At 47.7% G+C, this 26,434-nt stretch overlaps 1 protein-coding gene across 7 annotated transcripts in view; it reads right to left on the minus strand.

Annotated features, from left to right (window-relative positions):
- Window positions 1–26,434, minus strand: part of HVCN1 (hydrogen voltage gated channel 1) — a 246,507-nt gene that overhangs the window by 91,841 nt on the left and 128,232 nt on the right. For 5 of the 7 annotated variants that reach the window (XM_085636320.1, XM_085636316.1, XM_085636321.1 and 2 more), the window contains 2 exons: window positions 17,594–17,853; window positions 15,493–15,597 (listed from right to left, as the gene is read on the minus strand). In XM_085636320.1, the coding sequence (XP_085492446.1) occupies window positions 15,493–15,597; window positions 17,594–17,812 (324 nt within the window). In that variant the 5' untranslated portion in view covers window positions 17,813–17,853. Of the gene's footprint in view, window positions 1–15,492; window positions 15,598–17,593; window positions 17,854–18,537; window positions 18,796–26,434 lie in introns of those variants that run through there. The other 2 variants (XM_085636322.1, XM_085636318.1) reach the window with 2 other exon arrangements.

Here is a 26,434-nt window from a genome sequence, read left to right on the forward strand (position 1 = left end):
AGGAGCTTCTGCAAAAAGGAGGTAGCTAAGCACCGGATCCCACGGATCCACAAGGAATCAAGTCCCAAAAAAGGAGAAGACAGTATGACAGCGTCAGAGCATGCCGCCTGAACATACACCACAGTGGATGTCAAAAAATGAAAAGGGGGGGGGGGCAGTACTTTGACTACCAGGAAAAACAGGTATGTGGATGACAGAATACACACAAGAAAATAGTGTGAACCGAGAGAACCACACCAAACCGATGCAAAGGCCCAAGAATAGGAGCATCAACAGCACGCTCGCACCAGCAAGGAAAAGGCGGGCGTATAGCCAGGTAGTCCACCAGCCAACCGTACCCAGAGGTACAACGGCGAAGAGAAAATTGGTAAAGCCAGGAACACACAGAAGGCTCGCTCCCGAAAGAGAGAGAGAGAGAGAGAAAGAGAGAGAGCGCGACCCTGGAGAAAAAACCTCTGACACTAGGGCAAGGAAGAACCTAGTACTCACAATCGGTACCACAGCACTGGTGTGAGGCATAGCAGGACACAACAATGTGAAAACACCCAAAAAGCGACACCAGCTCCCCAACGGGGAAGGAACCTGGTTCCCGCGAGACAGGCGGGAACACAGACCACAACACTCACAAGAAAGGAGTGAAAAATACACAGACAGAAGTCTGTGAGAAAAGGCATGCACCGCCATATACCGATACTGCATAATGACAAGGAGTATCTTGAGAAAATACATGTAACGTAAACATACATTAAAGAAGCAACAGTGCCAGAATTATGAATGAGAACTCGCATGCAGAAAAACACCTTGAGTGGAGCACATAACCTTTGGAAGAAGAGTCATAGACCTGAACCACTCGGCCAAAGTGAGGAATAAAACATGAACAAGGCCAGGAGCGGAAAAACCTCAACCTCTGCGCGGCAAGAAGCAAGGGACCGGAACCTTGCTAGTGAAGAGCACACGGAAATAGGGTACAAGGCAATGCACAGCCAAGACAGAGCTGGAGGAAAACTCCACTTGCCCTAGGCAAGAACCCCGACGGGGCCTGAGCCATAAGAGAAGATGTAAGCACTTCCCCCCCCCCCCCAGTAAGTGAGCTAGAAGAGAACATAGCGCAGACAGGGGTGCAAGGAACACTACCGCCACTCTTTGACAGCCAGCATATCCTGTGTGTACCCATTTGCCGAATGCACACAGAACACAGAAGAAACTGTTCCGGAAATAGAACAGAGCAACATGCCCCCTTAGGGGCCCGTGCCCATATCCAGACAGGCAACACAGGCAGAAAAGGCACAGCGGAAGCTGCAAGAACACACCTGGAAAGCCAGGCGTGACAGAACCCTAATAGTACTTTTGGGAAGTATGCCTTCACAGAGACAGGAGAGAACTAAGGACCAACCGTAGACAACCAAATCGAACCCCAGGAAAAAAAACACCAACTCCATGGAGCTTACCAGAGGGGACGTCCTACAACAGTAGGAAGAGACAAACGAGACCCGGCAAAACTTCCTGGGCAAGGAAGAGCAGCTATACAATAGCCAACAATTTCCCCACATAGGTTAAGGCACGTCTCTATAAAAACAAGAGACCCTCTTGAGACAAGCTCGTAGGCAGAGGCTCTAAAAAAAAAAAGGGATAAACAGCTGGTCCAGCTGTACCAGAGTAAGGGAAAGAAACACGGCTAATCAGCCAGACAACAGAGAACGACTGGGACCCACATACGGGCACCAGAAAACCGTGACCACACCGTCACTAAATCAAAATCCAGCATGAGTATCAAAACCAGGGAAGTCATGGGAACACAGACATGAGGTGTCGAGGCGCCGCCCGCCGAATCAGCATGGTCATCAAATAGATTGACCCCATCAAATGGCAGATCTCTGAGTCGCTCCCGAACAATCTCCGGAAAATAGCCAAAGCGTAGCCACGCATGGCGACGCAGAGCGACCAACCTGGCAATAGCCCGACCCACGGAGTCAATGGTGTCCATGGCCGACCGGATGGAAAACTGCGCCATGACGCGGCCATCAGGAAGCAGCCGGTCCAGATCGGCACGAGGGCTCCCCGGCAAGGAGGGTAGGAGTTGCTCGACAGAGACCTAGAGGGCAAAAGTAGCCCGAGCAAACACGCAGTGCGTGTTCAGGGACCGGAGTCCCGAGCTGGTGGACGCAAACACATTGCGGCCACATCACTCCAACCACCTAGACTCCCGAGTGGGAGGAGGCAACGGAGTAGGGGAGGAAGAGAGCTGCCTGGATTACGAGTGCTTGAGCCCCAGGGTGGAGGGACAAACAGGCAGGGTCATCAGGAGCCAGGCGATAGCAATGTGCAATAGCACGATCCACAGGGTCCCCCGAAGAGGGCCTCGCCCATGTCCCCAGAAGGATGTCATGTAATGACCCTGCAAAAGGCAACAAAGGCTCCACTTCCACCGTGCCCTGGTGGAGAAGATCCAGCAAGGGATCTGAAAGCCTAGAGACAGAGGGCGGTTGCATCTGCAAAACCTCCGCAGCCCTGCGAACTGCCCTTGCAAACCTCTCACTAGCCTCCGTGGCCCTACAAGGCGGTGACAGCAAATCATCAGTAGGGGATGGATGCAAGCTAATCCGTCCACCAAACAGAGGCTCAGTAGAATGAGGAGCCGGCCAATGCCCCATGGGCGCCCGCTCCGGAGAGCGAGGAAATGACTCTGGGGGTGGGTAATCCACTGGGACCACGCCGTCCACCAATAAAGGGATAGCCGAGGATGGCACCGGCATCTATCAGCATCAAGACCGCGTTGTGCCGACATCGACGACCTCCAAAGAGGGCTCGTCCGTCCGGCGTCGGACTTGCGTCGACCCAACGTCTCCCGAGGCGGAAACCTGCGGGCAGAGATGGTGCCGACTCGGAGTCGGGCTCTGCGCTACAGCCGCATACAGCGACGCCGCAGGGAGCACCACAGGGCTGTGCGAAGGCGCTATAGAAGGGCTAGACGTCTCGGTAGGATGCCGTGTCCAGACGTCGCAGCGACTCCGGAATCGGAGTCAGGGCACTCGGTTGGCAAACAAAGCGGTACAAAAGGGGGTGGTGATGGACGGAGCATCAGAACCAATCAAACACTCTCACCCAGTCAACAGATCTGGGTTTGATCCATCAGCATTCTTTAGCCCACTCTGCCACCCCAGTTCAGACATGGCCATATGCAAATCAGTCTGACCCTGTGCCTCATGGGAACAGTCCAGCCCGAACTGCCAAGCCATGCCTTCCCTGGACCGGAAACAAGCTTCCTAGGACCGGTTTCTGGCATTTCAGCCGTCTTCAGCCAGGCTTGCTTGAATCCAGTGGCAAAGTGAGCAAGGGACTCACGTCGGAGCATACCCTGCCAAATTATGGCAAACAAAGCGGTACAAAAGGGGGTGGTGATGGACGAAGCATCAGAACCAATCAAACACTCTCATCCAGTCAACAGATCTGGGTTTGATCCATCACCGTTCTGTAGCCCACTCTGCCACCCCAGTTCAGACATGGCCATATGCAAATTAGTCGGACCCTGTGTCTCCATCCAAGCTGCTCCATAGTGCGTTAGTGAACATGAGATAAGGAACACTGAAGGCTGGGATTTCAAGTTATTGCGTGTAAGGTAGTCTGGCTTCATAGTTTTGGATATATTTGTGATGGAAAAATGAGGCATATATGAATGGAAGAGTAGGAGATTGATGGCAGACTGGCTCCCCTTCTTGAATAGAGATACTAAAAAACACAAGAATGTTGTGAAAATCTGAATGTTGACAAACATCTTGCATGCTGTGAAAGAAATCTAAGAGTGTCTTGCTTTAACTCTGGCCCCTGCCAACCGTTGAGCTTGCCCACTTATCTATTCAGTAGCTATAACATAATGACTGTATGTGAGTCTAACCTTTTTTGGCTATTATTCTAACTTGTCTCATACCGCCTCGTCTGTAGTTGCATTTTGCACTATGCCTCGTACGCTTGAAAACCTGATAGTCTTCTAACTTTAAGACTGTACTAGATTCCGTCAAGATCCTGATTCTGCCAGTCAGGATCTTGGACTTTGTGAGTAAAGATGGTTGAGTGCCGAGAGGTTTTCTGAGCACCCTAGCACTTATGACAACATGGTGGCAACATTGTTTACGTTTCCACCACTGCCACGTCTTTGAAGAGACCTGCTGCAGGATTGTTCATCAACGACACAATCTTCTCCATAATCCTGATACGAAGGGATCCTGTAGACCGGTTCAAAAGTCACTAGTGATAGTGGCCGGTTTATTCCAGCTTGAACCGCTAATGATCTTGGTGCATCCCAAATGTACATTAGTGTATACTGCAGATCAAATACACTAGACTTCACAAATGTAAATGCATGGCATTTTGTGTTTTTTGTATTGAGAACGTCATACAAGCAGATACATGAAACCTGCATTGGATATTGATCATTTAAGGTTTTCCTTATCAAGGTTTATCAAGAGCGCACTCATTTTTAGAATGAGCACTCAGTAATGGCAGGAATGCACACGTGTTACCGCTGTTACTGCCTTCGTCTCTTGCTTTAGTCTTTCCTTGACCTTCTGTCTACACCCCCTGAAAGGACAAAAATGTATGTAAAGTCATTTCCTGTACTCCAAAGGAATGTGTTTGTACTGGCCCACGAATACTGAACCCAATGCCAACCACTACTGCTTTAAAGTGCTATACAGTGGAGACAGACTTTGTTTGTAATAGCATTTCTGTAAAGTGATCTAGACTGATCCCTTAAAAAAGCTATGAGACAGACAACGACTTCAGAATCAAGTACCTAGATTGGCATGCATCCCAAAAAGCAGAACTACATCAAACCTATATCACTGCATTTGGAGTCACATTTACAGGTATAGGCACCATGTGTACATGTTTTGGAATAGGGGCCCTGCAAAGGTTCTGCTCTGTAACACTCCTGATTACTATGCTTCATCTCTGGCTGGGGAATGTGATGGGAATCCTGTCTCTGTACACAAAATGCCTGGACGACTTACAGTGCGATAGCTTCCTTCATCAGCCTAGGTGGCGAGCAGAAGGACTGGATGGCCTCAGGCCATGTAACCTGGTCATTATCTTTTATGCAGCTGTCTTATTCTCCCTGTAAGTCAATGCAGTGCTTGAAGGACTCCCTGATGTGTAAATCTTACACCTTTTGCAACAATCGATTGTGTAGAGCAACAGATTTCTCATAATGACACGGCAAGTTCAAAAGTTGGTGGCCATCGCCTAAAGCTAGTACAAGGATGGTAGTTTTACACTACACCCTGGTACGCTTCAGATTGGTCTTTTCCATCCCTCCCTTGGTCTGCAGTGCTGTTTTAATGTCACCTGTTTACCGCTCCAGACTGATTTTTTTATGGCACATTTTAGTTCAGTTGGTTTGGGCATTTTATTTCAGCTCAAGGCTTCTCTTAGCCTTCGCCATTACCTTGCAAGTGGTTTTAAAATATGTTTTCTGTTTTCAGGCTGCACAGTTACTCGAATTTTACCCCCCTGATCATCCCTTGGGCCAGTTCTCTTTACTCCCTATGAGCTTGAGGTATGTGGCCTTTGTGTCATGATTCACATGTCGTCGCCCCTTTGCCATACTCTTCTCTTGTTTCTGACATCTTCGCACATTTCCTTTCCAGTACCCCTAATGGGAATCAGCCAGAGTTTCCATTTCTTGTATTGTCTTGTTCGACATCAGACCTAAGTGTTTTTAATGCAGGTCAGTACTATTTATCATTTTAATCCATCTCCATATCTAGTGCTTCTGGGCCTTTTTAGGTCTCGTGTGCGTTGCAACGCAAAGCGCTGCTCCGCCTCCGCAAGCGATTTTGTAGAAGAGGGTTTTCAGAAAAGGGATTTATGCCCCGCCCCTCATTTCCATTGGCTGGCGTCACCGTTTATGCTAAACGGTGGCCTGCCATTGGAAATGAGCTTTCTGGGTTGCCTCCCTTTAGCCTTTTCCTCCGGCCCCTCCAGACTGGCTCGCCTGCTTTCCTTCTGTCGTAAGCGATTTCTTATCTTTATGGGGCCATGTGTCTCAACACATGGCCCCATAAAGACAAGAGATTGCACGCTGTAAGGATTCGCTCTCGTTCTGTCTGCACCTTCGCTTTCTTTGGGAACCATATGTTTTCACTCAGCCCCGTAAATATGGGGCTGAGTGAAAACAGATGGTGAGCGCTTGTAATATTCTGCCGGAGGCGTGGAGGACCTGCGCCCAGCCTCGGTGCGTACCCGCTGTGTGCAATTAAAGCAAGCGCTAACCTCCGACAGGAGCCTGAGTGCACTTAGTGGATTTCATTGTCCGAGGCCGGCGCCTCCACGTGACGGTAAGTAGCCGGGTTCGATCCTCTCTCTGTCTCTCACGCCTGCCCCCGCCCTCCCTCGCGTCTCCTACCACTCACTTTACGCGTGTTTGTGTGTATATTCAGCAGAGTACATCCCGTCGAACTGGGTCTATGGGGTACGCAGGCCGCAAAGTCATAACGCTGTCTGTCTTTGAGGTCCCTGACTGGGATCAACCGCTTAACGTTTTGCAGCCTTTCTTTTGGTGCCTCTTTGTCTGTTTGTGCCACTGTGTCTTGTACAACTACAGTCCGTGTGCACTGTGGTGTGACAGGCTCTGTCCTCACCACCTGTCTCGTCACCTGGGCCTTTACTTCGGTCCTAACAGTTGACACTTTCCTAAGCACAGCGAAACAGTAACTACATTATTTTAGCTGAATTATTCGCAAGAATTCAATTTCACGGGTGTGCACTATTTGTAGGTGTAATCTCATGATCTGCTTGTGCACGTTTTTTTGGTGTGGGGCGCATTGAACAGGGAAGTAATTTGTCTTCTCTGCTGTGGGTTATGGCCACTGGGCAGTTAATGTGTCCTTTCTGCTATGTGGCCTGGCCAATCTTGTAGGTTAACGGTCCTTTCTGGTATGGGGCCTGGCCAACAGGGTATGTATAGTTGGGGCCCTGCTGACAGGGCGGGTAACCTCTCTTTCTCCTGTGACCAACCGGGTAAGTCATCTGCCCTTCTGGTGTACATCCAAGCCAAAAGGGAAAGCAACCCGTCCTTTCTGATGTGGGGCCTTTCCAATTGGGCTAGTAACCGGTCCATTCTGTTGCATCAGCCTTAAACAACCGGGCATGCCTGTTATCCTTCAGAGGTTCAGACAGCGTGCACCAATTTGAGTCTGTCAAAATGTGCAAATTATGTGTAAAATTGTTTGGACGGAGGTGCAGACCGTATGAATACATTTGCGAATGGCTTGTGCTTGCTTGGCACTCGACTGAAATAATGAGATGGGCAGACGCTACAAAAGGATCGATGCATCTTGGCTAAACGAGGCAGCCGTGCTGCTTAATGGACTCTGCGCACGCTGAGGAGCATCCCATCCCAGCTTCACCTGCCACAGAGCCACCAAACCACCAAGGACCGGACTCAACCACCTCCGCTGCATACTCAACACCCGCTCTGCACACAAGCACGTCGAACTCTGGGACCTGCTCGACACCACCGCCCCAGACGCCGCCTTCCTGACCGAGACCTGGTGGAACAACTCCTCGGCACCCGACATCGCCATAGCCATCCCGGACGGCTACAAGATCGCCTGCAGAGACTGCACCAACGGACTCGGTGGGGAAATCGCCATCGTCCACAAATCCACCCTCAACGTCTCCACCCACTCGGACGACACCCTCAGTAACGCCGAACACATGCACTTCCGGATCCACACCGACCCTAACACCACCCTCATAGGAACCCTCGTCTACAGACCCCCTGGACACCGCCCACAGTTCAGCGACACCATCGCCGACTTCGTCCTCACCCACGCACTCGCCTCCACGGACTACATCCTCCTCGGGGACCTGAACAACCACCTCAAGAAAAACAACGCCAACTCCACCACTCTGATCGACAACCTCGCCAACCTTGGCTTCAGACAGCTCGTCACCGCACCCGCCCACGCCGCCGGCCACACGCTCGATCCCATCTTCTCCACGAGCAGCCACGTCTCCTTCGACCACTCCACCGAACCCCACTGGACCGACCACCGCTGCATCCACTTCACCTACAAGAAGCCCACCATGCACAACCGCCCCGAAGGTACTGGAGAAAAATCACCGAGGACCAGCTGGCCGCCACCCTCACCCTGAATCCTCCCACCAACCACACCGACCCGGACGACGACTCCCGCAACTTCAGACAATGGATCGACGACTGCGCCAACACCCTCACCCCACTCAAGAAGCCCGCCAACACCCGCACCAGCAGGTAAGCCACCTGGTTCACCGAAGAACTCCAGGTCTCCAAATGCACTTGCCGGAGACTGGAGAAGAAATGGCTCCACGAACGAACACCGGACAGCCACGCAGACCACAAGGACGCCACCCGAAAACACTACCACCTCATCAGACTCACCAAGAGAGCTGCCTTCAAAGCCCGCCTAGACAACAACGCACACGACAGCAAAGAGCTCTTCAGCATTGTGAAGAAACTCTCCAACCCCAGCGCCAATGCCAACGACATCCCGCCCTCACAAGAACTCTGCGATTCACTGGCCACCTTCTTCCACCGCAAGATCACCGACATCCACGACAGCTTCAACGACATCCACGACAGCTTCAACACAACAACCCCCCGGCATCGCCAGACCCTACCCCACCCGCAAACCTCACCCGCACCAACTGCCTGACATCCTGGACCTATGTCAACGACGACGAAACACGCAAGACCATGAACTCCATCCACTCAGGATCACCGTCAGACCCCTTCCCCACCACATATTCAACAAAGCCGACGCCACCATCGCACCCTAACTTCGGAAAGTGATCAACACCTCCTTAAAGACTGTCACTCTCCCGGAAAGCTGGAAACACGCCGTAATCAACGCCCTTCTCAAGAAACCCAAGGCGGACCCCAAGGACCTCAAGAACTTCCGGCTCATCTCCCTGCTCCCGTTCCCGGCGAAGGTCATCGAGAAAATCGTCAACACCCAACTGACCCGACACCTCGAGGACAAAAACATCCTGGACCCGTCCCAGTCTGGATTCCGCAGAAACCACAGCACTGAGACAGCCCCCATTGCCGCCACAGAGGACATAAGGGCCCAACTGGACAACGGCAAAACATCGGCCCTCATCCTCCTGGACCTGTCAGCCGCCTTCGACACGGTCTGCCACCATACCCTAAAGACACGCCTCCAAGAAGCCGGAATTCAAGAGAGGGCCCTGGACTGGACCACATCCTTCCTCGCCAACAGAACCCAGAGTCCGCCTCCCTCCCTTCCGATCCGAAGCCACCAACATCATCTGCGGCGTACCCCAGGGATCTTCCCTCAGCCCGACGCTATTCAACGTCTACATGGCCCCCCTCGCCCAAGTCGCCCGACAGCATGATCTCACCATCATCTCCTACGCCGACGACACCCAGCTCATCCTCTCACTCACCAAGGACCCGCACACCGCCAAATCCAACCTCCACGAGGGCTTGACTGCCATTGCGTAATGGATGAGAAACAACTGACTGAAGCTGAACTCAGACAAGACGGAGATCCTCATCCTCGGATCATACCCCTCAGCCTGGGACGACTCCTGGTGGCCAGCCACACTGGGAACACCACCGACACCCACCGACCACGCACGCACGCAACCTAGGATTCATCCTCGACTCCTTCCTCTCCATGTCAAAGCAGGTCAACGCCGTCTGCTCCTCCTGCTACAACACCCTCCGCATGCTTCGCAGGATCTACAAGTGGATCCCCACCGAAACAAGACGGTTGGTGACACAGGCCCTCGTCAGCAGTAGGCTGGACTACGGCAACGCTCTCTACGCAGGCATCCCGGCCAAGCACCTGCAACACCTACAACGTATCCAAAACGCCTCCCCCCGACTGATCCTCGACGTCCCCTGCCGCAGCCATATCACTCCACACCTGAGGGACCTACACCGGCTCCCCGACGACAAGAGGATCACTTTCAAGCTGCTCATCCATGCAGAAAAAATTTCGGGGGGGGCTGAATCTTTAAGCAATAGGCAGAGTGGAGCTGCAGGGACTCTTAGAAGGGGTGAAACAACAGCAAGGCCTCATTAACTAGCAAATGGTCTTTTAAAGACCTGTGAAGTGCTCGGGTGCGCCTTGTGTGTGTGTGTGTGCTCTTCAGCTCATCGGGATGTGGCACTTTACTCGACAGAGTGTTAGATTGAACCTTGTACCCGTGGCCCTCCTGGTCTAGGTGGTCTGTCATTCAGGTCCCGCTTTAGAAGTGACAACCGCTCTGACGGGGACAGCGAGCGGAGTACATTGGTGTTTTAAAGGTGTACCTTTTCGAGAGAAATGCTTCGTCCATCATTTGGGCCATTACAGTTGCATCAGTGGTCCCTCGGTCCGATCATCTTTCTTTAAATGAACTCCGCGTGCTGGCTCCCGTCCCAGTGCCTGGCCATCCTTAGAAACAGCTTTCCTAGGTGTTGCAAAGGCAGGGCCATCTTTTGGGCAGTGCGACCGGGGGTGCTGATCTGAGGGGGGGGGGGGGGGGGCTGTGTTTAGCCACAACTTATGATTTTAAAGCTCCTGCTGCGGAGTTCCTTGTGTGTTCAGTTTTCAGACAGCATAAAAAATGTCAAGGTAACTCTTATGATAATGTTCCTTCTAGAGAGCGAGATCAGGGTTTTGTCCAGGGGTAGTTTTGACTCGCCATAAAGTAGTGCAGAGGGTTAATATGCCTGCTGCAAATAATTCTACTGTGCAGATCACTGGTCTGTATTGTATGTGGATAGCTGAACGGATTACTGCTTTTGTCGCAGACATAGATTCAACCCTATTAAAGAACAGTGACTGTTACGAACTGTAATTAAAGAGCCGAATGCAAACTGCATAAAATAGGTTAGGACCTTATATTTTTTTCCCCCCAGGGTTTCATTATCTATTCATAAGTTCCTGAAAAGTGTTTGTTTGGGTAGATATACATTCTCATTAGTAAGTCAGCCTTTAACAGTGCTTTAAAACAAATTAAATATATGATAGAGAGGGGCTATGAAGAGACGAGGGACCCTTTTGCCCCGTGGTCATGAGGGAATCCGAGGAGCGGGTCATGGGTGGTAAGGGTGCTGAAAAGGATTGTCACACCGGGCGTCAACAGCACTAAAGCTGGCCCTGGCACTGGCTGTGTGTGTTGTGCGATGTGTTTTACCTCTTCAACACTGCTAATTGTATCGTACACAGGCTGACTTCATTTCTAGCACTTCTGTGGTGGGTGCCAGTCACCCTTCCCACTGGTACTCCTTTTATCATTTCTGCTTGAATCGTTTGATCAATTAGTTACTCGCCGAGGTCTGTTACCGAACTGAACCCACTGAAAATTCCAACTGGCTACTTACATCATTTTGGTGTTGGCGGATGGGGGACGAGCAGGGGTAAATACAAAACTCAGAAGTGCAGGGGGGAAAGAATGATAGATTACTGAAGGACAATCATTAATATAAAGAGAACTAATTGCGCATCTGAATGTTTTCACCCCTACTCTTTCTGTTGTGCACAGTGGGGCAATGACGTCTTGCACCCGACAGTCCATTGGTTCTCTGGCGGCTAGGGGAGCCCACTATGGGTGTACGCTGGATAACTATCTTTTTCGTCCCATCTTTGCCTCTTCCAGGATTGACTTAGTCAACGCTGTTTGATGCTCCACAGACTTCGGCATAGGATTGAGGCAGTGTGAGGCAGATGTTTGTTTGGAACACTCTTGCCGTCCTCTTCCCCCCCCTCGCCTCTTCCCCCTGTATTCACCATCCCCACTCTATCCAATTCGTATGAGAGTAATACTAAGGGTACTCACTCAAGAGGTTATCTAATTGAGCACATCCAACTAGGGAACCCATCAGTGACTAGTCGTGCCACTCGCATGTCTGTACCCTTACCAACGCTCTGCAGAGGGATCCAGGGGCATATTATCAAGGGCCATCTCGCTGCTTTTTTGGCTTTAAAAGCCAAAAAAGCGGCGATATTATCATCTCCCTATCAACAACGCGGCGCAAAACATGCATTAGCTCATGTTAGCTGCCGTTTTTGTAACGCCACACATCTTAGCGATATACATCGCTAATGTGATGCAAAGAAGGCGTTCCTGACCATTACTCCATGTAAATAATCGCTAACAAGGGTTCACGATATTTACAAGCATAGAGCAGATCCGCGAAGTGATGGAAAAAGCTGCGCTAACCGCGGTTTACGCCGGAATCTAACGCCTCGTAAAATCCTGACTAAGCTATCTGTAATATGGGAGGTGGATTTACAGGTTACATCCACACTCCCATATTATCAAGCATTCCCTTAGCGCTGTGAAATCATTGCTTCATTTCACGTGCTATTGACGATTATCGCCGTCTATTGATGGTTTTCACATTACCATTCAGCAAAGCGTTGCTAATACGCCTCTAACACGCGATTTGCGATGTTTATCGCATTACCATGATAATATGCCCCCAAGTGCCCAGAGTGCAGGCGTTTTATTGGCGCGCTCACTCTACTCTGCAAAGCAGTTTCTGTCATTTGCAATGTCAATAGCTCAAACTCACGTAAATGCGAGACCTATTGCATTGCAAATGCTTAACTAAGCCGCATGAGGCATGTGGCCCATCTGTATATTTACCATTGTTGGTATCTACACTCATGATCTGGAGCATCACTCCTGGTATGGCTTGTAATTGTTACTATCTTGACACTAGTTTACCCGTATAGGGAATGACTTCGTATCTACACCGGGTGAAGCTTTTTACATGGGGACTGTGTCTGGCCACTTGTTACAACCCGATCTTTTAAAGTACTTATGGTTAAGTTAAGGGCTCTATTTAAAATGAAATGTAATTGCCGGTATCCATTATCCTTACATGAAGGTGGCTGTCCTGATGAAGGCGTTTGTGTGCCGAAACGTGTGTAGATATAAAGCCACAAAAAGACTGATTATAAGGGGTCTAAATCAAATTTACCTTTTAAAGCATTAGCATGATTACAGTCTTTATGAAAATTATATACAATCAAGGAACACTGCATTAGAGACTTCGTTACTGCATAGATTTTGTTTACTCTGCTACCTGTGTCTGGGAGATATGAATGAATGAAGATACGAATGTAGAGATCTATGCTGGATATTAGGGTTGGATTTCTTACCAGATGAACAAGCATTGCTTACGTACATTCATATTACAATGATATCAGATATAATCATGTGTTTTTAAAAACATGTTTAACTTTGTCGATAATTAATATGTTTTGTATTCACCCTAGATGAATGCTGTTGTGAGCCCTTTATCTAGATAGGACATTAACTGTAAAGCGTTTAGTTGCCGTGGGTTAGTGTACGTTTACCAGAACAAACATGACCTGATGAAATTTCAATTGAAAGCTTGACTATCCGTGGATTCAAGGGTTAAATTAAATTCATCTGCACCATGCACAAGGCACTCTGAACTAAGGGAGTGGGCACTCTCAAAAGCAGACCCCGGACTCAGCCACATGGAAAGAAGAACACTCTTCTAGACTAGCTCGCAGACAATCAGACAACAGAAATACAACTTACAAAGACATGAGGTGGGGGGGGCTTGGACAATAGCGGGACAACTGCCTTGCCTAGCCCAGCAACTCCTATGTATGGAGAGCATTAAAGTGTGGAGGAAGGAAGGAGTCTTGTTGTGACCTTTCGAGGTGCCACAAGCTAGTTTGTTCTTGCTGTTCTATCTGTCAAGCCGCTGTGTGCCCAAGGCAAACCGACTGGCCATCCTGCAACCAAATTGATTAGTGCCTGCAATCAGTTCAGCGTAATTGGTCACACCCACTCCATTTGCCTGAAAGCCCTTCCTGGGCCGGGCCTTGCGAGCCTGCGGAGCAGATAGTAGTTCTGGTAGGGAAGAAATGAAGTGCAGAGACACTGGACCTCTGCTCAGATCTGCTGAATGAGAACATGAGAAGACAGGGATCCCAATAACTGGCAAACATAACGTAAAACCTCCTTATTCAGAAAGCAGATGCATGAACTGGAATGCTGCCCTGCAGTGAGATGTAAAACCTTAGTGAAGAAACTACCAGAGCAAGCAATGCTTAACTAACTACTGTGACAACAACTTACAATTCACCTTGACCCTGGTATTACCTTTCCACAGACTCACAGCCAACTAGGATCAGCTGTAAGTATTTACCTTGTTCATGAACTCTACTCACATACATTAATACACTTTATTGAATGTTCACATATATTTTTAATACACTCACAAGTTATGTAAATAATGTAAATGAAAGAGGAAGACACAGTAAAGTGACAAAATGGAACTACATAAACAAGAAATAAATGGCATTATTCCTGGGTTTTGCTTGGAGTTAATCAGTTAAACAACCGGCGCACTGTAGCAAACCAGAAGTGTAGCGTCTGCTGGTTACTTGCTTCTGGGTGAAGCCCATTGATGAGAGAATGCATGGGGCAATCACAGGGGGCAAGAATTACAAAAGTTTTTGTACACCAAGATCAATTGTGTATGCAGCAATCAGAATTAATAAGAGTAAATATCACATCGTTATCACAGAACCAGGACTATTGGAATTTTACACTTGTAAATGCAGGGTCATACTGCACTGAACTCCCACAGATGTATAAGTTTACGAGTCCTGACAAACTAACTGCAGGTAGGTTCTTAGCATGCCAATGCAATATACTACCCGTATGATAGTCAATAGTAAGAGCCTATGCAGGACGGAAAAGAGGAGGACACCCCAAAATTTCACGCGAGTATTGAGGTAGACTGTTTCTCCACCGGGTAAAATAAAGTTAAAGAACAGATGCATTTACTCAAAGCATAATTTTCCTCCTGATGGAAATCCTGCTGGCGCATAGGATGCGTATCGAGGTACTCCTGGAAATCTGTGACTGTCACATCTTTTTTTTAAGAAAGATTTTTGTGTGACTGTCCGATCTAGATCTAAACAGAAATTGTTTTCTAGGAGTATATTAACGGCTTTTTTTTTAAAGCGGACTTACTGAATTGGGCACAGGGAAGGCAGCTTTGATGATTTTTGTCAATATCTTTTGTTAGGGGCACGTGAACAGGTTGTTCTGGCTGCCATACTGAAAGCAAGGGGAGGGGGTGGGCGGAGTCATTTTGCTCTTCATCTTAACATGATTGGTTGGCTGGACATTAACGAGGCGGAAGCTGAGCCTGGTGGGGCCTCGTGCCTGCCCCTTACAGAGTCACATAAGGGGAACATGTATCTTCATTAAACACAAACCAAACCCGCCATTTATTTTATAGAAATGTTTTGACGCCCCCTACATTAATTCCCAAAACACACTGAAGAGTCCTAGATCTGAATCCTTTTTGAGCTACTATTTCTGAACATAAAGTTTCTCAACTGAAAGCGCGTTTCAGTAGAACAAACTCGAAGTGACCACTTCCAAAGAACAAACTATCATTTTTTAAACATTTTTATTTAGATTTTGGCCGAACCTTACCCGAGGTGCGATGTGCTCATGGTCAGGTTCTATTATGTTCAAGTCCAGCAGCAGCTCCACGAGAACGAATAATGCATCGATAACGACGAGACATATAATGGCGACCTGGCAAGGAAGGGACATTTAGGGATTAGATTTACAAATGGTGCATCCCAGTTTTCTTTGTTACACTATAGTTTAAACAAGCCAAAAAAATGATCCTCAAGCAAATTTCATTTGAATGAAAATGTAACAATAAATATTTTCGTTTTTACTAAACGCATAACGATATTAATTGGGAAGAGACAAGAGAACTCAAGTCATCATATTATTTAGGTTTCCTCCAGGCTACTGAAGTAATTACACTTTTACTTTCTACATCGTTAGCTGCAATACATGATTAAACTTTCCTACATTTATAGATAGATGAACCACATGTTTGAAAAACGTACTTTTTATGACAAAATATGACTTTATAGTAACTCACTTCCCATGAGTACTGCGATCAATCCCAACTAAAATTATTAGTTTTTAATAAGATACAAAAGTAATATATGACAAAGTTCCACAATAATTTTTTCGCTCCCTGCAATCGGCAACGGTAGGCTATCTGTGGAAGTGTGTGTGTGTGGGAGGGGGGTGGTCAGCATAGAATCGAGTTCCGTAAACTAGTGCTAGGGACATATAAAGCCAGGCCTTGCTGCCATTCCGCTCTACCATTGGGCTAGCCAAGAGATCCCCATCAACGACTGGCAATTTGTGGACAGGGAGGACCTCACCGTTGCGGTAGAACTCATAACTCTTGAGAAACATGGGGTTCTAAATTTACATTATGGACCCCACAGAAACAGGATCATCCGCCCAGGCAACACAAAATTCCCTAACTTGGTGGCATCAAGCTCTGAAATGTATATTATGGCATGGTATGCTGACAACAGAGACAACCTTATGGGCCAGGACTTGGCTCAAACATACAGTACAACTAGAGGGGTTTGCAGGATGGGACGATTTGAGGATCTCGAAGTTGGGTGATATATGGAAAGGAAGCTCTGGGCACCCATTTTAGCAATTGAAATATACATACCACATGCACAAAACACAATTCTACCATTATCTCCAGCTATGCCACACTCTAGAGGTTCACCGTGACACCGTTCCATCCTTACCAGCTTGCAACACTGTGGAGACTTGTATTACAACTGCCACACTTGGGGGAGGGGTGAGGGATTTTCACAATTATAAAGCACACTGGTAAATAACACTCCCAACCCTATCTTACAGTTGAAGGAACAGTGGGAACGGGATATAGGTGACCTTGATGACTGGATTGAAGCGAAGATGGATCCCAGAATATTAGCCATTTTGAAACGCCTGCGGCTAATCCAAATTAAATATCTACACAGGGTGTATTCCTGCCCCACTACAATCAGCAGGATGAAGCTGGGCCCCGACTCCCCGGGTCTAGGCTGTGGGGTGGACCAGGGAACCTTTTTCCATACAATATGGGAATGTCTGACTATTCAACAATACTGGAACCAAGAGTCTACTATCATAGGTAGTGCACCAACATATAGTGCTGAGGCCCAAACTTGTTAAATTGGGACTGATGAATGGATGGGGAGGAAGCCGCCACACCAGATTGCTGGTGGCTAAGGGTTTTCTCATAGCTAAGAGAGACATAGCGCAATCTTGGCGATCAACATCAGCTCCCTCAATGACTGAATGGACCCGAGGGATGGTCTACTGTGCTGAAGCAGAAAGATCCAGAGCAGCATGTAAAGGTTTGGGGAGAGTGGCTCAAATTATTCTATGTAAACTACAGCTTAAAATTGCAAGTATGTCATTTTATCATCTAGAATGGCACATTATATGTTGAAAAGGTGCTCTTACCACATTATGGTTTACAATCCTTTTCTTAACTGCTAATGTGTTTGTGTGTATTTACATACAAACAATGAATGTTGTTAACAAAAACAAATACATAAAGGACTCCTTTGACACATGTGAGAACCATGCCTTCCCAACAAAATACAATCTACTCCAGAGAGCACTAAACTATGGCCACTGAGATGATCTCCTAGCTCTCAAAGGAGGCTGGATCTGACAAACAGGGCTACTTTACCTGAAACTTGTGACTGCTCAGCAGCCACTTCAGAGCCTGTCTGAAGGAGTGCGCTTCCATGAAGGGATGCGGAGTCTGGACAGCGGTCTCCTTTGGCTGCTCGTGGTGCTCGTGGTGCTCGTGCTCCTCGTGCTCCTCGAGCTCGTGGTGCTTCTGTTGCCACCATCTCTTGCGGTGGTCATCTCCCACCGTGGTGAAGTGCCTCAACGACGCAGACATGATTGCCCTGTGTTAGCTACACATCCCACTAGAAGGAAACACTGAAGCATTGAAAGCATTAGATCCTCTATCTTAGTACTTAATTGATAAGAGTCAATTAAACAGTCAATATTTTGGGCAAAAAGCAGTCACAAATATAAAAAAAAATCCAGCACAAACTAAATTAATGCTATACGCACGGTTTGCTTCCTAATCATACCAAATATTATAGACAATTTCTTTGTGCATTCTAAAGGCTTTTCAGATCTTAAGGTCTAAGTCTGTGTTTCACAATTAAGGCTCCCAGGCTTTTGTTTTTACAGATAAATGCAGGCCGAAAACGATCGATTTTCCGGAGTGTATTTATTTGTAATTGTGGATAAAAAAACGTTCACAAAGTTGTACCCAAAACGTGCACGCCTGCTGTAACTAGACAATCCAGGGACTAATCTATGGGTATTCATATCACGGAACCGTGTCAGGCACTCAAGCATGAGTGCACTTCTATTAGTTAAATAAGTCGGGGAATTTATTAGTTTCGGCAAAATTTATTCACAAAACCTAAAATAACTATAGATAAACAAAGGTAGAATTTGCACAAAAAATTAAGTATGGAAAAATAAAGAATCAACTGTCAACAAAACAAATCCCATATAGCCGGGAGACGTAGTTACAAGTTAATCGTCCATTCCTTTCCAGCCCCGTTTTTAAAAGGTCGCCACCCTCTATTGCTGCTCAGCCCTTACCTTGCACAGAGCTCCACGCGAGTGATGAATGCCCAAAGAGGGCTCCTGCACTTCGCCACTCCAGTCTGGGCCAGGCGGGGCTAACGAGAACTTAACTCCACTCTGATATTTTGTGGTAAACACAGAGCAGTCCCCCTACCTGTGCTTTACGCCACCCCTAGGGTTGCTCCATTCCTAGTTCCTTACAAAACTTGTTGTTACAAAACAGACCATTAAGACACAGCGTTTGCGTTGCAGCAAATTAATCTACATGAGTGGAAACAGCACCCCTATCAGCGTAACACTTCCTTCCTCATTGCTTGGCTCACCGGATTGACACACTCAAGAACAGTTTACGTTTTCACTCTGTGTCTTGCACTACAGTGTGACAATGGAACTGTGGGTCCCCGCTTGGGCAGAGTGGAATTATAAAGCTTTTCTCATCACTAAATGGGACTTGAAATGTAGAAGTCAAGAGTAAATGACAAAGTCACAAAAAATACACTGTACCTATTCTCCAGCAAAGTAAATACAACATTGATAAAGGCATAGGGCACTGGAAGGGTAGTTGATCACTTGTTAAAGAGGGTTCATATTTTTTGGTCCAATATTTTTGCTCTTTCACATCTGTATTAAATGACTGACTGCAAGGCATGTGCCCCTCTCGGGTCTGAGCTGATCTCATACACTGGGGCCCTCACTTGCGACAAGCCCTTGGTAAAGCTAGTCTGAGCTCTTGTAAACCAGTAAGTATACATCCGACTACCACTCCCCTGCTCTAAGATGTTACACTACTATAAGAACACAGGTTACTCTGATGTTTATGCACAGCACATACACCTACCTCTACAGAGCTGCACACAGATGCATGAAGGCCCTACCCAGCTCCTTCATCTCAGATTCAACCACCCCCTCAGTATAGCTGCACACCCCAGTCACTGAATCGCAATCGAAGCACATCGCAGGCACAAAGCCCGTGTTCCAACCCAGCACGCACATGCTCCCTGCCAGCTTTCACAATGGCTCCATTGCTTCATGGAACTGGCAGGCCAGCACCTTTCCAAACCAGGGGAATTGTGGGGTGAATGGAGCAGCCGGCTTGTGCAATAAGAGCCGTGCAGAAGGGCCAGTCAGCACCCTTCGTTCATTATATAACCCGCAAGGAGGAGAAGCTTCAGCACAGGTGTGATGTACTAAGTAGATGTAGAAATGGGAGCTCCTGCTGTCAAGTGACCCTAAAGCAGCAGGGGGGCGATCCGGCATTAACCAGATAGAGCTACAGGTCCACTGGGCCTTCTTTAGGCCAGTTCCGCCACACTGTGCTCAACATACTCTCTGCAGTACACTACGAGTACCTATCCATCAGCCACCCATTACGACCAGTAGTTACCAGTGCCGGTTTTGGACTGAGATTATGCTACAGTGGACTCTCATCCAGTTCACCACTGAAGGTCCGAACGAGGTACATACTATGACTTCTTCTTGACATTGACAATGACATTCAGATATGAGAGGATAGTAACAAAGTCCGTCCCAGCAGATCGCCACACCACTTCCTACTCTAATCATGCCAGCTCAACACCATCAACCTCAAATGAAAAATCCAGGTTAGACAACCCCAAGCAGCAACCAGCCAAGTAGGCTCTGATCATAAGAAATACCACACAGGGACAGGATGAGCTGCCAAAAGCTGCCAGCCTACTGACAACTATAACAACTGCACATCTCTCAGACCTCTTTATCCCACATACCACTAAGCGCTGCATCCTACCAAAACAATAACTGCACCTCCGTGGTCATCATGCATGGCATGGGAACCTTTCGGACACAGAATCAAAGACAACACACCTGTATGGATACTTGTATAGTATGGATACTTGTATAGCGCACGACTACCCGGAGGCCTCTCTGCGCTTGTACGAATACCGCTGTGGAACCCATCCTGGCTTTTCCCTGTGAGGCGTCCACTCCTGGGCACCCCCAAGGTGAAAGCCAGGCATCCTTAGCGTTGTGGGGGCCGTTGTGGAGATTAAGCAAGCTATTGCCCAGAGTTGCAGAGTGGGACTGCATGATTGGAATGGCACCGAGGCAAGAATTATCAGGTCCGTGGAATTTTTGAGCCCAAGACCCGCCGAGGCGGGGAATTGAACCCTGGTCCCGGGCTAGACCTCTGCATCAGGGTCTGCCGCTCTAACCATTGAGCCACACTTCTCCACCATATACCCTCCATAGCATTGCATGCTGCTCATGTGCACAGGTCCTCCTGTGCCACACATAGTGGTAAAAAGGTTCTTTACAACACAAGACAGTTGGCAGCAGGGCGACCTTTGTAGCCTTCACATCCACACTTGAATACAGCTGTGTGCCACCAAGAGTGAATTAATCACTGCCGGGCAATATTATTGGCAGCAGTGAGCTCTATAAAGGGCAAGAGTCAGAGCGCCCCTAGGTGAAGATGAAGCTCAAGCCCTTGACCCCCCCCCCCCCTCCAATTGGCAAAAACTGCATGGGAGCCGTCCCTGCCCCCAGATCAATGTTGTTACTGTAAACCAGCTCCTGCATTTGGCCCAGCATAGGTAAGAGACATTTTGCCACAAGTGGGAAAGACAGAAAATTCCGAAGCAAATCCTCCTGCACACTGGAAAGCAATGAATAAGTGTTCACAGACTCAATGTGACATGTGCGGAAAGGAAAATGCCCCACAGTTGATTTGAAGATGGGACATCATCACGCCACAATCGTTGTTGACCGTGGAAAAAACAACCTGACCCTCACATCATGGGCATGATCACACTACTTAATGCGGCTAAGATATTCTCCAAACTGAACCGCAACAGAGGCTACCATCAACTTGAATTGTACAAGAACTCTCTGTCAAACACCTAGACTATATGAGTGCAAAAGACTCAGCGTTGAAGTATTATCGGCTGCAAAGATCTTTCAAGAAGCTATTCAATGGGTCATCTAACATGTTATCAATACATTAAAAAACAGAGACAACATCTTGGACTTCGTGAAACAAGAGACAAATAAGCCAAGATGTTGAGACAGCTTTCACACACTTCAGAAGGCCAACATCATGCTCTATGTGGAAAAGTACAAGTTCGATAAGGAGCACTTGAAATTCATGGGCACATGTTCTCAGATAAAGGCATGAGACCAGACCCTAAAAAGATGAATGCACTGAACAACATACCAGCACTCTGTAATATCTGTGACCGTGATTCCTTTCTAGGTAGGACTATTTATTGCGTAAGATATCCCAATGATTATTGCACCACGAGTGCCCCTTTCAGAGATCTTGCAAAACACAGAAAAACAGTTAAAAAGACAGTTGAATATGATCAAGTATTTCATACCATCAAAAAAGGGGCAGCGTAACTAATAATATGGCGTGACTTAACCACAACTGTAAATAGAAATCACTGTGGACGCCAGGCCTGTAGGACAAAGTGCTATCCTATCTCAACATGCACAAAGAGAAACAAGGTGTAAAATAGTATCATATACCAGCAGACGTCTGACTGAGACCAAGAAACCCTACTCACAACCAGAAAGGGAAAGTTTAGCAGTTGTATGGGCTTGTGAACACTACCTCCTGTTCCTCTACAGTAAACAATTCACAAACGTAACTGATCACCAGACACTGCTGACAATATCTGTCAAACCCAAAATGAAGATGCCTCCTCGAATCGAATGTTGGGGAATCCAGTTACACCTGTGTCATACAAAACAAGCTGGGAAAGGACCAAAACCCAACAGACTACATGTATTGATATTCACAAATACAGACAAATATGAAACTCTATCTTGCAGAAGAATACCGCAACTTTATGTTGGAACAAGCACCGCCTCAATCTGTCCCAAACAACAATTATTGAGGCAACATCAGCAGATGCCACACTGCCGGAAATGATATGGAGCGTAAACCAACACAAGTGGTGGTAAGCAGAGGTTCTTGAGCATGGTGGTGAGGTTGATCTCAAAGAGCTAGCTGCTTTTAAGCGAGTGATGAATCCTACTCAGAGGAAGAATCATCACCCCAAAGAGTTTGCCCCAGCAAGTTGATCTGCCACATGAAGGACTCATTTCCATTAAAGGAGCCATAAGGTAGCACGTATGGTTCCCACAGCTTAAAAAAAGTGTGGAGGATACGCTAAAGGAATATTAAGTATGACAAATAACCAGTTGACAAAAAAAACTAAAAAAAAAAACTTCTACAGGGGCAAATTTCCAAACTGACAGCATTTGGAGCAAAGTCGCTGTTGAGTTCTTTGGTCCCCTAAAAGCCGGGGAAAATGTTGTAGGAGTCTTCAATGAACACTCAAGTCTAACATTGGTAAAGCAGCTGTCCTCAATCACTACTTCAGTGAAGATCCCAACTCTCAATTAAATAGGTTTCACCTGGGGCATCCCTAACACCATAAAAAATGATAAGGTTCTACTCTTCAAAGGAATAAAGTTCTGATTTTGCAGCACACCTGGACTTTAAATATCGGTAGTTCACACCACTGTGGTCCCAGTTGAAAAGCATGGTGAGAAGATTTATGGCCACATTAAAGAAGAATGTGCAACAAGCAGAGGTTGACAGAATGACACATCAACAAGCTCCGAACACAGTCTTCAGTGCTTACCCAAATGCTTTGCACAGCACCACTGGAAAGTATCTATCCACAGCCATCATGGGAAATGAAGTATGCACCGAATCAGAAGCTGGACCTCTGAGAAAGCCCAGAGGAAAAACTAGAGAGAGGCCTGAAATGAAACTGTGCTATGCTGCTGAGAGCAACAAAAGCACAACGGGAAGAGGATGTAGCCTAATGGCTAGGGCGGTCAATCTCAAATCTAGGGAACTGGGTTACAGTTTCGGTAATGACAGTCAACATCCTATGATTCAGGGAAATCACTTAATCTCCCCATGCTGAACAAAAATGAATGTGTCCTTGTGTAAGCAGCTGGTGCTCATATGAAGCGCTCTGATACCCGATACCTTTTGGTCAAGTTTGCGCTATATAAAACTCTGGGAAAACAAAAAAAAGATGGAGTATGCCAATTGAAGGAGAAGGGTCAAGGAATCAACACTTGCTGAAGGTGACTGGGCGTGGGTCACACAAGTACAAAGAAATAAAGTCTAAGACTCAGTACTTAAGCTGACTATTTCAAGTGATCCCTTTAAATGGACCCATGATCAAAGTAAGTGAAGGGGGATCAAGCAATATTAATCAATATGCAAACTCACTCGACAAGCGTGGTGCCGTACGCATCGAAACCAGCGCCAAGAACACAAATGAACTTTTCAACATCGTTAAGGAATTCTCCAACCCAGCTGCCAGCAAAAACAACATCACACCCTCACAGGAGCTGTGCAATAACCTTACCCACTTCTTCCATGACAAGATCGCAACCATGTACAGAAACGTCAAACCCCAACCCACACCTACGGACTTCCTCGACAGATATGCCACCACCGTAACCGACACGAACCACACACTGGCCACCTGCAACATAGTCGCCACCCAGGACACTCCTTCAATCATAAAATCCATCCTCTCTGGAGCGCCACAGACCCATGCCTGCACCATATCTTCAACCTCAGAAACCAAAGGATTGGGCAGGAACTCATCACTCTACTCAACACCTATCACCACCACAACATTTCCCGACGCCTGGAAACACACCGAAGTCAGACCACTGCTCAAAAAACCCTCTGTCGACCCCGTGATCTCAAAAACTCCTGGCCAATCGCCCTGCTCCCATTCCCAGCAAAAGGTACTGGAAAAGATCAGCAAGAATTGACCCATGACACAACTGGAGCAGAATCAGCTACTCAACGCCTCCCAATCCGGCTTCCGTAGCAATCACAGCACTGAAACCACCCTGATCGCAGCCACAGACAACATCTGAACCTTCCTTGACCGAGGAGAAACAACAGCTTTGATCCTCCTCGACCTCAAGGGAGCCTTCAACACCGTTTCCCACCACACGCTGATCAAAAGACTCCACCACATCGGCATCCAAGGGGGCCCGCTCAGATGAATCACCTACTTCCTCACCGGAAGAACCCAGAGGATCCACCCCCCACCTCTTCACCTATGAACACAAAGATCACCGGCGGTGTCCCCCAGGGGTCATCCCCATACTCTTCAAGGCACATATGACTCCGCTGGCAAGCATCGTCAGATCCCAAGTTCTCAACATACTTTCCTACGCAGACGACACCCAACTTATCCTCTCACTCACCTATGACCCCACCACCGCCAGAACCAACTTACACAGATGCATGACAAACATCGCAGACTGGATGAAAGAGCAACTGCCTGCAGCTGACCACAGACAAGATGGAAGTACTGATCTTTAGCAACAGCAGCAACACATGAACCGACTCCTGGTGGCATTTAGACCTAGGACCCGCACCCACTACCCCCCACGACGCCAGAAACCTCAGAAACATCATTTACAACAAGGTCACTATAAAATCACAGATCAATGCCGGCTCCTCAAACTGCTTCCTCACTTGCAAGCTATGTAAGATCTTCAAGTGGCTACCTCTACTCACGAGATGCACCGTAACACAGGCCCTCATCCACAGCCGACTGATCTACGGCAATGCCCTCTACGTAGGAATTGCCGCACACCTTCTAGAGGAACTTCAGACCACACAGAACACCGCAGCCAGAATCATCCTCAGCCTTTCCCGGTGAACCAACATCACACCCCACTTCAGGAAACTCCACTGGCTCCCCGTACAGAAGAGATGCCAATTCAAGCTGCTGACCTACGCACACTAGGCTCTACACAACCAAGGACATTCCTACATTAACCACCACCTGAATTTCCACCAACCATCGAGAAGAACACGCTCCACCTCCCTTTCACTTCCACATTCTCCCCATATTTATCGAAGAAGAAGTGGAGGATGCTCCTTCTCCTACATTGCAGTATAGACCGGGAACAGTCTTCCCATGCACCTCTGGACCATCACCTCACTTCCGGGAATTCCAAATGGCCCTCTAGCACCTGGCTGTTTGAATAAGCCTCTGGGCCTGAAAGCACCTGGATAGCCTATCAGGTGATTTGTCGCGCCTTATAAATCCTGATTGATTGAAACAACCTCACGTTGTCATACGATGACAACACTGGGCCATCAACGAGTATACAAACATGTCAGAGGTCACTGCCGACCCAAGGACGAGAACAGAAAATGGACTGACCAGGAGTAAGTGGTCACTTGAAACAAATTAGGAGGAGAGAGAAAGCCTTTGCTGCTGTGCAACTACCAGGACCTTGTACACTTTGCATTTAAGAAATAAAAACTTTTACCTATGCTTCCTGTGCAATCTGTTTACTGGGAATAGCATCTAAGGTGTTCAATGGAGAACATATCACAATATAGCAACTTGGTGTGCCATCATCCTTCTAGACCTCTCCGCAGCCTTCGACACCGTTTCCAGACCATCCAGAATCCGCTGCCAGACTCGTCCTCGGGACGCCGCGTCATGAACACATCGAGAAGAGGGTCACCTTCAAACTCCTCACCCACGCCTACAAATCCCTCAACAACATTGGACCCAAATACCTCAAAGAGAGAGTATCCTTCCAAGTACCTAAGAGGAACCTCCGCTCCACTGACATCACCCTGGCAGAGGTCCCCCGTATCCGCAGAAACAGAACAGGTGGGAGATACTTCTCCTACATCGCAGACAAGACCTGGAACAAGCTCCCCGTGAACATCAGACGCTCCCCAACCCTGCACACTTTAAGGAAGGACCGCAAGACCAGACTCTTCGACTGATCCGGAGCTGCAACCCCCCCCAGCGCCTTGAGATCCTCACGGGTGAGTAGTGTGCTATATAAACCCCTGATTAATTGAGATTTACTCTTGTTACATTCACCATTAATGATGGGGTGCCTCTTACAT

The sequence above is a fragment of the Triturus cristatus genome, chromosome 11 (assembly GCF_964204655.1).
Source record: "Triturus cristatus chromosome 11, aTriCri1.1, whole genome shotgun sequence".
In the NCBI taxonomy this organism is placed as follows: Eukaryota; Metazoa; Chordata; class Amphibia; order Caudata; family Salamandridae; genus Triturus; species Triturus cristatus.